At 33.6% G+C, this 15,306-nt stretch overlaps 1 protein-coding gene across 10 annotated transcripts in view; it reads left to right on the forward strand.

Moving 5' to 3' along the window:
* The window catches only part of LOC124175691 (kinesin-like protein KIF13A), a 32,659-nt gene extending 18,265 nt beyond the window's left edge, over window positions 1-14,394 (forward strand). For 3 of the 10 annotated variants that reach the window (XM_046556093.1, XM_046556095.1, XM_046556099.1), the window contains 13 exons: window positions 36-227; window positions 421-714; window positions 837-1,012; window positions 1,915-2,089; window positions 4,145-4,162; window positions 6,018-6,092; window positions 7,257-7,426; window positions 8,382-8,721; window positions 9,078-9,349; window positions 9,516-9,699; window positions 10,086-10,286; window positions 10,770-10,946; window positions 12,568-14,394. In XM_046556093.1, the coding sequence (XP_046412049.1) occupies window positions 36-227; window positions 421-714; window positions 837-1,012; window positions 1,915-2,089; window positions 4,145-4,162; window positions 6,018-6,092; window positions 7,257-7,426; window positions 8,382-8,721; window positions 9,078-9,349; window positions 9,516-9,699; window positions 10,086-10,286; window positions 10,770-10,946; window positions 12,568-12,656 (2,363 nt within the window). In that variant the 3' untranslated portion in view covers window positions 12,657-14,394. The remainder of the gene's footprint in view (window positions 1-35; window positions 228-420; window positions 715-836; window positions 1,013-1,914; window positions 2,090-4,144; window positions 4,163-6,017; window positions 6,093-7,256; window positions 7,427-8,381; window positions 8,722-9,077; window positions 9,350-9,515; window positions 9,700-10,085; window positions 10,287-10,769; window positions 10,947-12,567) is intronic. The other 7 variants (XM_046556094.1, XM_046556100.1, XM_046556097.1 and 4 more) reach the window with 4 other exon arrangements.
* The last annotated feature ends 912 nt before the right edge of the window (window positions 14,395-15,306 follow it).

Genomic DNA, 15,306 nt, shown 5'->3' on the forward strand with positions numbered 1-15,306 from the left:
TAAGAGCTAATAATTAAAGTTTTATCGCTTCATAGCCGATGATCTCTCAACGCATCAGTCAGGAGAAGAAGTCTCCGTTACCGGATTGAACTCTATACTGCCAAAAGAGCATGGGAACAAGTTTTATAATCTGCCGATTATACGACATCTGGAAAAAGATGTGTGTGCTATAGCCGCCTGGGACTCTAGTATACACGATAGTGTCAACTTGAATCGAGTCACTGAAGGTATGTTCTAAAAATTTGTATCAAGCTCAACTTTGTTTTAGGCTAAGTCGTTCAACATTGGCATTTTAGAATCATCCAAAATTCTAAATTTTCGACTCTAGAGGAATTTGCATTACAACCTCAGGTACTGATACTCAATGCTACAAACGAAGCATGTTAAGGTTTTAAAACAGTTTAACATTTGAAATTTTAGCAAACGAAAGAGTTTACTTGATCTTGAAGACGACTGTTCGTCTGTCACACCCAGCGCCGATGGATTTGGTGCTACGAAAGCGACTAGCACTAAATATCTACAAACGGCAAAGTATTACAGACAGATTTTTTAAACGGATAGTTCGAACAGATGGGTTATCGCAAAGCGGCGTGACTTATGAAGTCGTATCAAACATACCAAAGGCTAGTGAAGAACTTGAGGATCGTGAAAGCCTTGCTCAAATCGCAGCAAGTGGCGAGGACAGCAATTTGTCTGATGGTGAAACTTACATCGGTAAGTCGAATAATTCAGACAGCTTGAATCTCAAAAATACCTACTATTCTAACATGTACACCTCATTTTTCAGTTTCAATTCATCAGACAGCTCATCTTTCACTGTATTTTCCTAATTCCAGAGAAATATACGCGAGGTGTTTCTGCTGTCGAGAGCATATTGACCTTGGATCGCTTGAGGCAGAGCGTCGCGGTCAAGGAACTCCTTCAGGCACAGGGACAGCCTTTGATGCGTAAAACAGCAAGCGTACCAAACTTCTCCCAGGTACTACAGCCCCTTCGACGTCTCAGACTCACCGTATGCTTTTCCTTTAATTTTCAGCAGTGCTTGGTTCCTAATCCTAATGTCATTGAAATTCTAAGTTATTGTCAATGTTGAAATTTTAGTATTCTGCTTACGTTCCACTTTTTTTTTTGCAATACCCTGACATTCCATAGACTTAAATTCTTTTAGTGAAAATTACGCACATTTCATAGACGAAATTTGTAACACTAGGCACAAGCTGATAACATTGCTAAATATGATCAGATTTTTATATTTCCAAACGCAAAAATGAGAACAGATATTCAGAATTTATATAATTGGTAAATATTATTAGCATGCGGGCAATTACATTTACATCAAATTTATGATTTGTCCCATGCGTCAAATATTTTTACTAAAATAAACAAAATCGCAAATATTATAAATTATAATCAATTATATTTCAGAATAGCGTAAGTAAATTCCTGCTAAAAATTGAGTCAAAAAAATAGGTATATTACATTAACGAGACAATAGCTTTCATGAAAATTTGTTTATGTAACTCAAGTATTGTTTACGTGTCCTTTATGCGTGTGCTTTGGACGTAGATCAATCGTTTCTGCGACAGTACAAAAAAGAGCGTTTCTTAGTACTCGGTAGTAAAAGCGCACTTTCTTTTACTCTAGAATAAAAAAAAAAAGAACTTGTAAGTTTCCAATATTTATCTTCAGTTCAAGTACGAGTCTATGTCTATGATTCATATGGCGTACTTATGTTCAGTAAAAAAAAAACTTGCTTGGCCACCTTGACACACAATCTACTATATTTTTTTTTTTCAAATTGTTCACATAGCTACTCATTTGTTTAATATAAATTTTACCAACCCCCTTTTTACCTGTACGTAATATGTAGTGTCTTCTGATTGCTAAACCACATTGTCCTTTCAATTATCACAGATCATGAGATTTGATACGTCGATGGATTCACTGGTGAACGTTACTCGTTCGGAGAGTGTAACAGACCTCAATTCCGAACTAAACGGGCTGCCTTATCCACGGAGGCCGTCAACGGGTCACATCAGAAATGACGACAGTAATTTTTTACCTACACCGCCGAAGCCGTATGGAATCGGTAAGAAAATTGATCAAATAAATTTTTTAATTGCGAAACAAAAAATAATTACACCTAAGGAATATGACATTATGATAAGCGTAATATAATTAAATCAACAAATTATTTAAATCGTGTTACGATTGTTGCTATATATTCTATGCTTTCTTAAAGATACGATTTGTTGAGAATTTCGGACTTTATAAAGAAAAAATATGTTGTCACCATCGTTTTTGACCATGATTTTTTTTTCACTTTGAATTTGTCTGAGCTTTTCGTGTCTTTAAGAGCTCATAGAGCTTGCGGTTATTTCCTGGCTAGAGAATTTTAATCATGATTAATTCCACTTTTCATAATTATTTATCACTTGTAATTCCAAATGTTCGTTATGCCTTGAAAAACCAAAACCCAAGCACTACAGTTCGTCAGGTTTTCCAGATTCTTAACTACTAACAATGGAATTATATTTTTTTTCAATACTTAATTTGATATTTAATTGCATTCCTCATTTCTGCTTAATTGTAAGTCTTCTTAAAGTTACCATCATTATTATTACTATTATTACTGTTATTATCATTAAGTACGATTCAGCTGTGTTAGTTACATTTAATCATATCCGTTTTCTTCTGAGATGTGGCTTGTGTGGTGTTTCTCAATATTTTGACATTTCACTCTTTCACAAAAATTTTTTGCAATTCACCAACGTTCCCAGTCAACTTTTTTTCCCTATTTGCGATTACATTCGTGCTTTAATGATAATAGTATTACTATTCTCATCATTTCTTTTACTAATGTTGCTTACATTTTACCTGTACCCACACGATATTTATACCCATGCTTTATTTATATTTCATTTTTATGGTATAATGAAATCCGCCTTAATTCTATATCAGCACTTGCCTTTCATATTTCGAGCTCGCAAAATAATTTTTCAAAGAGGCATCGATACGGGATACTTGATTATTATTTGTGAGAAAACCCTCTTACATGGTATATTTTGTGTTTACAATCATCGTCCACATTTTCATTCCTCAGCTGTGATATTAGGCATCACAATCTCTGTTGTGATTTGCAATTCAAGTTGTAATTTTGATTCAAGATAAGATAAATAATCAATACTGTTATTATTGTTACTATGAAAATGCAATGAACGCTGATCTCAAGGTATCAATCACTCTTGGACTCCAATGTATACTGGTGTTTCAAGCCTTACAAAATCCTTGATGTCCTACGAAATCGTATGAAATTTATTGAAGTCTATAAAGCCTTGTCAATTGTCCTGAAATCCTCAAAGTCTTGTGAGGTCTAAATAAGTTTCATGAACTCCCATATTAAGAGATTTAAAATCTTTGAAGTCTTATCAAATATTTTAAAGTTCGTGAAATCAGTTGAAATCTTATGAAATCTAACAATGAATCTCATGAAACTCCCGAATTCGTGAAGTGTAGTGTACTCAATTTTTTTTTAGTGATTTGCTATTATGAACACCGTTAATAAAGAATTGCCACTTCTATTAATTATAGTCGATAGTTGATTACTTCGATGAGCAACATTGCCAATTAACTTGTCTAAATAATTCTGGTTACATTAAAGTTTTTCATTTTTTTTTTTCACCTTACAGCTTTTGTCACGTTGTTACCTACGTAACCATCGCTTTGCTCATCTTCGATCCAAGGGATTTTAATCTTGATATATTTGTGAATTAAAATTATGCATCAATCAAGTTGCATTATTTGCTTTGAATACTTTGAGAACTTTGTTGCCATTGATTTGGAGTTTAAAGTTGAGCATCGCAATGCCATTTTCACAAGTCTGCCTAGTGTTTTAGTGATTGACACTAAAGCTTGACCACTTATCAATCACACAAAAGATAAAAAAAAGGAAAAGAAAGATATAAATTTTACATTCGGCACTTGACGAGCGTGAACAAGTTTTAAATTTAAGTCTTATAAATTCTATATAAAAAAAAAATACTAATCTTGTCGTTAATAAGAAACTAATCAATTTATGCAACTTGTCTGTTCCTCTGTTTAACACTACGACTACTACTTCTACCACTATTTCGGCCCATCCAAGGCTCCATTCTGAACTCAGGTAAAATGGAGTCTTGATTTGATATTTAATTGATGCCGTACGATTACGGGCGATGATGATGATGGTGATGATGATGATGATGATTAGTAACTCTGTTTCGTGAGTGGTTGAGTCTGTCTGTTGTTTATTCAATTTTGCCGCCTGCATCTAAAAGTAAAGTATGCTTTGTACATTTGTTATAACAATGTTCGGGGTTGTAAACGAAACAAAAACGGAAAAAAACTAATTATATTAAACAGCATGCGTTAGTAATTGATTACTTTATGTTTTATATCTCACAAAATTGTGTAAAACATTGTCACACACATTTTGAACATTGTAAAAAAAAAAAATAATAATAATTGTACTCTATTGGTTTGATTTGAAATCGTTTCTAATCATTGCTGATTACCTAGTTGCACGTCAATGTATGTTTCACTAGTTGGCAAGCCCTTATTTTAATCGATTAGCGAGTTTGGCTCACATTGAGTTGTTCATTAATTGATCTAGTTTGTTGCTCGGTATCGTAATATCGTAATACAACGACATGTTCACCACTGTATATATATGTATAATATACAAGTATATGTATAATAATTACCACGAAATTGTTTAACACAAAACATCAAGAATGATTGCCCGCTGTTTATACACATCAGCTGTCTAGTCACACTGGAAATCATCTTGCTCCTATTTTAAACTTTTTTTACAATTTCGATGCCCACACTGGATGGATGTAGCGAGAAAATTTTACTCAATATTCAACTCACATTTACGAAATGATTTCCATTGAACCAGCTGTATTAGGTATATTAATTATTATTGGACAATAACTGATGTTTAATGTATATGTGTGTGTGCGCGTGTTGGATGCTCGACATAATGGAATAATATGCAAGAGAACTGAATATATATGTATATATCATGTTGTATGCTCGCGTACATGTGAATTTCGCCTTCTATATTCTCGCAAACAATATAAGGTTGTTTTCTCAATCCTTGTTGTACAATAATCATTCCTTACGAGATACAAAACTTTGTGTGAAACTTGAGACAAGCAGTGTTTTGAAGACATTTGGCTTCAGGTGAATTGCTCAAGGTGGCGAAAAATCAACATGGCCGCTTTTGAGCCACTTCAAATTTCATTTTGACTCCATGATCGTTTTTGTGCTTCAATAGTTATCTATCAACAATTCATCACAAACAGTATGATGGCAGAAGTAATTTGAATATCACTTCACAATTACTAATGTCATAGAAGTTGAAAATTTAGCTTGTGAAATTCACTTGTACGTCAGGCAAAGTAACGAATTAATCGTAAACGGTTACACTCTTGCTTTGTTAATAATACAGTACTTCAGATTTATGGATATACTATCAACTAATGCCAATGTATCCAAGTTACTACCAAAAACAGTAGATAGACAGAAAATATCGAATTTTAACTCTCTCAGGATAGTACTTATGTGAATTCTAGAAAATAATGTTGAACACTAAATGGAACGCGACGTAAAGCCCGTGGATAAAATATCTAGCATTTCTGCACTGCATGTATGTTATAAAGTTAGTACATTTAATCAAGGAGATTATAATGGTATTCCTTCAATATGTACATAATTGCGAGTCCTTAGACAAGATAGGTATTCCGAAATGAAAGTTTATTACGTTTAAATCTACTTAACGGCAAAATCTAGAGTCTTTGAATGAGATAATATTTTTTCCCTAAGAAGAAGAGTTACACGCCATTAGTTTAATTCTGTTCCATTTTGTTTCCATTTCTATTAGCAAACTGTTATTAAAGTAAATATGTAAAATACAATTAGCCCGTAGCTTGATAGTGAGAATTCTCGTAATAAATCGGTCTGTCTCGTTTCAGCGAGACCAACATTCCTGAATTTGAACCTGAATCTCAACTCACTGACACGTCTGCAACAGTCCACCTCTGCCAAGTGTAGGTGACAATCGCCATTCGCAGCTCTTTTGAACCCTTCTTGAAATTCATTTTTTGCTAGCAGATGATTAGAAGTTTTGCCTTCGCATTTGATAAGCAATCAGTTTGAGAGGGCTGCGTTGGTTGCTGTTGTAGTTTTTTTCTCGTTAGAGTTTGTTTTTCCTTTTTATATTTTTTGTTCCAGCCTTGGTTTATAAACTTTACCCAGATAACAACGTGTATTTAAATTTTATAGCAAAATGACATTAATGCTTGCAAAATATTGCTTGCAATATTAGAACAAGGTGTGTTCTCAATTGCTAATCGCAATTAGAATAAATTATTCTGACCAAAATTTGTCAATAAAACATCCGCCTAACGCAAGCAGGCCTCGCTATAACTAGGAAATAATCCAACAGGTAGTTCAGTATATTTACTGTACGAAAATTATTCTTAGAAACTATTCGGTTACATGGCAAGAAAATTACAGCGGGTGGGGTACCATAGCCTTTTTACATTGTCACACTTAGTTATCTGGGTAGTTCAAGTTTAATGTTTCTACACCTCGTAGTTATCATATTTAACTTTATTCTACTTTGTTTATTTTCACAGCCTAATGTATTCCAATTTCAAATAAGTGGTTTTAATATCATTTGTGATTTTACAAAGATCCACACTTTCAAATGAAGATTGAATCTTAATGGGTTTCAGGAACGTTAGTTACAATTTGACCTTAAACTTTTGTCAAAAGTTATTTTTTATAACTTGATTATCTTCCGTTTCATATTTCCAAATGTATATCAGTAATATAAATTCTGCGAAAAAATATTTCGATTTGAATTTGGAATATCATAGAATAATTATATTTAAAATTTACAGCATGGCGTATTATTATTATTTTATTTTCTGGACATGATCACGTTATATTTTTACTTCTGTTTCCTGCATATTTTTATGTAGTCGTTTCTCAGAACCGACCTGGCACTGTACTTAATACAATGAAATGCTAGTGAGCCGGAACCTAAAAACACAATTAATCCAATTCTGGTACAACAAAGTTTGTTCTGGAATGGAGATTATAGATTGAACTTTTTAAATCTGTGGCCAGATCGGCCCTGAAGTGTGTGAAATTTCTTAATTGTGAGATGTTTTTGGTGCTAAAAAGAATACAGACTGTTTTTGTAGCATCGCCGAACATCGTCGCAGGAAAACTTGGCCTCAGGATGACTACCCTTCACGAAGAAACGTCAAATGCTGCTAACCAACCAGCTACTCCAACTCCAATTTACTCGCCGTCGCGAGAAGACGATGCTGACAAGAGCGACACCGGTTACTCAGAATATGAGGCGTACCAAGTAAGTATTGGTGAGAAGTTTGTTCATAAACTGTTTCCTAGCAAGTATCTAAATCCAAAATACTTTAAAATCTATTACGAGAAGTGTTTGTTCGTACTCTAGGAATGATCGGAAATTATGTCGGTCAAGAAAAAAATTTTATACTAGTAAATAATTGTTTCTCTTTTATTTTGCGGCATAATTTCATTGGTATTAGCAACGTGATTTCCATGTTGAATATTTTCATATTTTAAACAAGTCTACATTTCAATGTAATTAATTTAAGTTTTTTTTGAGGGGTTCATTTACAATAGTTGTGTTTAAAGTCCTATGGAATCCTTCAAGTCTCATCAAATCTTTCGAGTTTTGTAAAGTCTTTTAGTTCACTCTCCTGAAGTTACATAAAATTTTATGGAATGCCTCGAAATCTCACAAAGTTCTGTAAAATCTCATGAAATCCCGTAAATCCCTGACGTTTTACTGAATTCTTTGAAATATTGTGAAGTCCGTTGGAATTTTAAAAAATCTTTTCCTATGGAGTTGTGTAAAATCTGATAAAAGTTCATGTATCCCTTGAAGTTCTATGTAACACTTCTAAGTTAGTAAAATACCGTGAAGTCCTATAAAATTTTATGAAGTCTGACGTAACTTTGCGGAATCTTTTGAAGTTCTGAGAATTTGGCGAAGTTGAATGAAATCCTTTGAAGTTTTTATTTGTACAAAGTTGAGTAAAATCTATTGAAATTGATGAAATCTATAAAATCCTTGAAGTATTGAAGAATCTGTTATCCCACGCAATTTTTTAAAATCATCAAGTCCTAGAGTTTTTCTCAATTACAAAATGCTTGATCGTTTTAAAAATTTAGAAATTGGCGAAAATAAAAATATGTTGAAAGAACGAAAGATTCTATCCGCATGCAAAAGATCTACTTTAACATTTTTGTGGTAATCAATGATTACTTTAATTGTTTTTTAGCCATCGACGAAGCCAATTAAGCCATTAACGACATCGCGGACGTTGGATTCTCTTGTCGAGCTTCAATCAACAAAGATAAACACGCCAAGTATGAGCAGCAGTGGATACGGTTCCCAAGCAGTTTCGTCAACAAATTTAACATCAGAAGATTCGATATCCATAAAATCAATCAGCGTTGATGAGACTCCAGATTTGGAATACCGTAACCTCCTGGATTACAAAAGGACAGACAAGATGGACAGCTCTTTGGTCGAAGAGACACCTGAGGAGCATTCAGAGGACCTGAATACAACACTCGGTGGTATCAGTGTTGGCCAAAACGACGACGGCCATGCGACAGGTCAGTTTTCGCAAATCGTCCTGTTGACGTTGGTTTTAAGATTTTTTAGGGTTTGATCTGAGAAAAATTTAGGGATATGCCGGATATCCTGTGAGTAACCGGCTTTTGACTTATTTTATGCTGTCCAGCAGGAGAGCCGTATAATATTCAGAGAACAATCATGTGGCTAGAGCTGCGAATAGTAAAAAAATTGGAAATAAGCAGACCTGCAGAAAATTTTAGATTAACACTGATGCCCGTTGAACTTAACAAACAGTTTCGAAGTGATTTATGTAATGCCTGCTTTACAAGAATTACTTCAATATCTTGTACAAGAATTTTCATATCCTTATTAGTATTACTTTCGAATCCAACAGAATTGACTAGGGATTGCTTGGACCAAAATCAAGACACCTACATGGAAGATGCGAACGAAAACGTCGTTGAACTTGAAAGGGATAACAATGACAACACGATGAACAAAGCCAACACCGAACAGAGCAGTGATGCTATGGCGAATCAGGATCGAGAAGAGAAAAACGACAATGATAAGAAAGTTGAAATCGAAGTCAGCCATGCTTCGAACTCCGACAATGATAGTCCTGCTGATGGAACCTCAGTTGTTCGCTCAAAATTAACCCCTGGCAAAGTAAGCGAGAAATTTGAAGAATAATAATAGTGATAATAATTCATCGAACCTGCAGAGAAGCTTCAAAATATAAAAATTATTCTAATTGACAAGGATAATTATCTAGTTATATCTTGGATAATAATTATAATGATGGTTTGTTTTTTAAATTTTCAACCTGTGTCAGGTTGTCAGAAGGAGAAAAACTTCCGGTGGTAATGCAAGACCTACTAGCTATCAACATCGAGCATCGTTTCCAATGGTCCGTCCCCAGTTATCGGAAAGCAAGGCAGCTGCTCGTTTGGAACAGTCTTTACAACCTGGAATGCCTTATGAAAATGGGGACAACAGTTCTTCGGAAAGAATTGACGGTGGGTAGATAGATTGATTGATTGATTGATTGATTGATTGATTGATTGAATGATTGATTGATTGATTGATTGATTGATTGATTGATTGATTGATTGATTGATTGATTGTTTTGTATTTTCTCAGTTTTAGCAAATTATCATTTATAAAAATGAATCCGTTTATTTGGCAAAATTCTTTTTTTTGACATACAATGAAATATTACACTTTGGCATCCAGAAATTTTTTTAAGAGCTGTCCCGATGGAATATCCTGCCAGTTCAATTTTCTTGCTACAGATTACTGGAGTGCCACATTGTTTGTCATTGAACATTACTTTAAAATATTTCATGAGGGAAATCTAACAATGGCATAGATTCCATTTTGTAATATCGTTCTTCCTGTTCAGTAGATGATACAAGCGACAAAAGTTCAGCGTTTGGGTCCCGGCCTGATCTGACGAGAATCGAGACTCCGTTGCCCGATTGGGTGATCGTTGGTGAATCGGTTTTGGTGCGCCCCTACAGCTCCTCCGGTGTCATAGCATATGTTGGCGCTACGGAATTCGCCTCTGGAAACTGGATCGGTGTTGAATTGGATGCTCCGACAGGTGAATTCAAAAGCGTATTTCCAAAGACCACCAAGACTCAAAGAAACATTTCTAATTTCGAAGCAAATCCCACTAAAATTAGCGAGATGACAAGAACGCTTGCTAATTACTCATACCTTTTTTTTTTTTTTTTAGAAATTACTCACAAATACACAATGTTTTTGAACAGTTTTCAGAGAGAACAGTACAGAAAAATTCTTTATTATTTCTCGAAAAGGTTCAATGGTTCTCATAACGTTTACAGTATTTCAAGAAATTCTAGAGGGCGTCTGAAAAGAAATTATATTTACGTGGAACCTTATATTCAACTGCAAATCAGAAAAAAAAAACTATTTTCGTCTTTCTGCCGATTCCTATCTGGCCCCACGGGCCGGCACTGTTCCACTTTCCCCTATATTCATCGTGACATGACGCTCAAAGAACAATTGCCATTCCTATTTGCATCATATCATGTTTTGGACGTGGTTTTAAATTTTCTTTCAGGGAAAAATGATGGCACTGTACAAGGCCACAGGTATTTTACGTGCCGACCGAAATATGGGATATTCGTTAAAGTTGACAAACTGATTCAGGACAGACGAGGCAGGGCTTTGCGGTCCTACACCAAACAGGAAACAACCCCGCCACCAAGTGCGTCAATGCGCAGGAGTGCCAGCAGAGGTAAGAGGCACAATTTAGGTCAAGATGGTGTTGATTATTATCAATAGCTTGGGATCATGGTGGTCAGGGAGTAAGAGTAAGTAGATTAAACACCGTGATGACAGAAGGAGCAAAAGTGGTACCCGAACGTGGTGACAAGTTGAGGAAATCCGACAAGTTGATTGCCTAAGTAACTATTCATGCATGCCCAGATCATTCTTTTGGCATGTGTATATCCGATCTGAGATACCGATCATACTAACAAGGAGAATAGGGAGGCCTGATGTCGCGAATCGGGTTGTCCTTGCATGTGGTAAGAGGAGAAAGGGAGTCTGAAAGTGCAAGGATGCAGTCTCGCAAACTTGAAGCTAGATGTACTAGTATTCGCCGGAAGCTTGCAGAAAAATGACCACTATGGAATTCCGTTAACAGCTAATCGCATTAAAAAATACAATATATGTATTTCTATAGTGTGGGATTGACCAGCAACAAATCAAACTTAACCTCTGATGGCAGACTATGAAAAAAACACATACACAACATGGCTAATGTCGCCATTTTTTTTTTAAAGTAATAAGCAATGAACCATTGAACACGAAAGACTGAGCTTACAACTATTTTTACCAATCTTGGGCTACTTTTTTTTCAACTACGCTCCAAAGCCACGCAACAATACTACAGTATTGTTGACTGAAGATATCTAAAAACGTTTAGCCCTGGGCTAATACTTCCTTCGGCTGGGTGGGTCCAACTTTCATCCGGGGATAATTCTATTGCTCTGCATAGCACAGTATTGCAATTGCCCCCCTGTTCTTCAGCTTCCCTTACCTTGCCTTTACCCACGGTGCAAAGTCCACAAGGTCTTCGTATATCCTCAGTCAACGAAAGTGTTCAAAAAGCAGAAACTGGATCAAGAAATGATTGAAAATCCTAAAAAAAATTTGAAAATATTAAATTATGCCAATTTCTCTTATTTTTCAATGAATAATCTACATATAGAGTGAAAAATAGTGTCTCAGGATCACGGTCTTACATACAGGTCTTGTAACGATGTTGGTGGGAGTATGTTCGCTTAATGGTGTGGTTTTAATATCGATCTATGACCGCAATGGGCACCATGGGTAGATCGGTACAGTGTGTAACAGAGACAGAAGTAACATCCTGTCTCTTTTCATACTGCACTCAGAACATGCGTTGTACGCTCATGCCTTATTCCTGTATTTGTGTATCGGTTTGGCCTGTTGTAAACAATATGTTACTTACGGACGAAGTAAATACAACTATACGTCCTTCATGATCAAGTATAATTAATTAATGCAATTATGTTAAAATGAATATCCGAACGTGAAATCCAAGCGGTCTAACACAAAGGCAGCTTGATTGAGTGCAGTTCTCACTGATCATTAATCTACCGGTAGCGATACGCAGTGGCATTACTATGGATGAAAAGCGTTGAAAGAAAAGTGGACACTAAGGGTACAACTCCCAACCACTAAAATTCGACTTCGTTGCAAGACCTGTATTGATCGTGGTTAGAATTTGTGTGATTAAATATTTTCGGACTTCGAGTTCCAATCAAATACCGTACATGTCTTATTTTTTTTTTCTTTACTTCTATTTGTGTTTTTTTCTCAACTCTTAGGAGAAGGCCTCCACTCGTTACATCGAAGTCGGAGTCGAGGAGAAGGTCTTTCAACAGTTGGTATGAGATCTTCACCACGAAGCAAATGAAATAAATTTAAATAAAATAAATTGCTGCGTCACCGAAGGATAAATATACAATCTAATATGAAAACAAAGCCAACTCGCTCCGTCATATACCAATTAATATTCAAAAACTTGATCTTAATTTAATTACGTATACGTGAACTAGTGTATATCGCTACATATATATGTACAATGCCCTGCCACACGTGTAGCAATTACGGTGTTTCCAACCTCGTATGATAAATAGATTTATTTAAGGTAGTGCAAAAGTATCTAATAATAATAATAATGAGAGAAATAATTATAAATGAATCATTATTATTGTTATTATTGCTACTTATCATTATATTTATTCATCATCGACATACTATGTGGGACAAGAAAAAAAGAATTGAGTAAAAGTGGCAGGAGCGAGATGGAAATAACTGTCAAGCGATACCAATGATCGAGATGTATATATGTGTTACACAAATACATACACATAACAGATTATTATCATTATTGTTACTATTATTACGATGTTTACAATTCCTTCATTCACAGTCAGTCAGTTGCAATAGAAAATAATAAAATAAATTACTAAACAAACAAAACATGGAACACATATGACAGCCAAGTATAATATTTCGCGTTGTCGTCGTCGTATTGTGTATAGAATAGTATCGATATACATGATCATTACGCAGACAGTGTATCGTCATGATGAATCGAGTCACAAGAATTCAACCAATTTCTATAATCATTCCACATTATTTAATAACTTATATAACGCAATATTAACATTGATTTTTTAAATCCATTTTTGACTTGAATTTTAGCTAAGTCTTATTTTTTTAAACGAACTTACACAAATACACACACTTATAGTTTTCTTATTACTATAAAACGGCTAAAAAAATAAAATAATGATAATTCCAAAAGCATTTCATATGTGCAGGTTGTGTTTTGTTCTGCATATGTTTTTACAAAAATTTACATCGCACGTCGGTAAAGGGTACATTAACAAAATATTAGTTGGGGACGTTTCAAGAACGCAGTCAAAGAATGGAAAACAGAAAAAAAATTCAAACAATTAAAAAAATCAATAAATAAATATCGAATGAACGAGCGAAAATAATTAATACGAAACTGGTCACTTTCCAAAATTGTTCTCGGACAATTTTTGTTTTTACGGCAATGGTTAAGTGCAGCTGGTATCATAAGAATAAGGCTAAAAACAAAATGCAATACATTGGAATCACATTAGTGTAGAGTGGTATAAAAGCAAATTAAATTGGTATATTAATCGAAAAAATTGTGAGGGACAAAAAGTATACACATATTTATCGTATTATACTTATATATGTATTTATCATTGAGCGACTTAGTTTTTTAAATTAATTTTTTTATATGTATATAATACTTATATATAAATCTATATTGCTGTGTATGTACACATGTATGTACATACAGATTTGTTTCATATTATGTTTTTAATTTCTTTAGCGCAATCTATCGAGTTCCTCTTTTTACTGTAACATAATTTCCTCTTGCATATTATACATACCTAAATATGAATAATTTCCTTGTCAAGTTATTGATATTATTTTGATTACTGTTTTAGGTTAAAACGTAATAATTTATCTGCTACAAGACACGATAAAAGATCTATCATTCTACATAACTAGAATACAGTGGTGATAGGCAAAAAAAAAAAAACACGCAAGTTTGTCGGTTGTTTTTCTTTTGTGGTTGAATTTTGAGCAGCTTAAAATTGTAGATTGAGACATCTATAAAGCTAATATTTGCAATTACAAGCTTATGTTATATATTTTCTTAATTTAAATATTATTATTCCTATTATTATTATTGTTATTATTATTATCAAAATGGAGCCGATACAGAGTAATAAACGAGCTTGTTTAATTATTTAGGTACAGCTTTATTTTAACTTATTTCTTTATTAAAATTTTAATTCAATTTATGATCATATTTTTTTTTAATGCAACACAATACAATTAAAAATAACATAAAATTCCGGGTGGCTGTTTTTTTTCTTTTTTTGCTTCAATTTTGTTGTTAAATATCTCAATTTTATCACGTATAATAATAATAAATAAATTACAGCTACTCATTAAATATATTATATATTGATGATTGTGTGTTAGTTTAATTGTTAATAAAATTTGCTCGGGTATTATTATTATTATTATTATTATCATTATTATTATTATTATTATTATTATCATCATCATCATCATTATCATTATTATCATTATCATCATTATTATTATTATTATTATACAGTGGCAATTAATGTAATTTTGACCTAGTCTTTGATTGTGCAAAAAAAGAAAGACAAAAAAATGAAAATATATTTTGGCATCATTGTTGCTTTAGATAATTAGCAGTAGCCACAGCAATGTGATTATCAACGTACAGCTCACATGAAATGAAATGAATTGGGGAAAAATGATTTAAAAAATTAATACGGCAACCGTAAATTCAATATTATTATTATTATTATCATTATTTTTATTATGTGGACCACATAACGTGGAAAGCTAGGTAATGATTTGCTCTAGCTAAGTACTCGATACGAATGAAATCAATTGTAACGTACCTACCTAATATTATTATATTATACATATACATACATATAATTTTAGATTAAATATTAAATTTGTCCATTGTA

Source organism: Neodiprion fabricii, chromosome 2 (assembly GCF_021155785.1).
Source record: "Neodiprion fabricii isolate iyNeoFabr1 chromosome 2, iyNeoFabr1.1, whole genome shotgun sequence".
In the NCBI taxonomy this organism is placed as follows: Eukaryota; Metazoa; Arthropoda; class Insecta; order Hymenoptera; family Diprionidae; genus Neodiprion; species Neodiprion fabricii.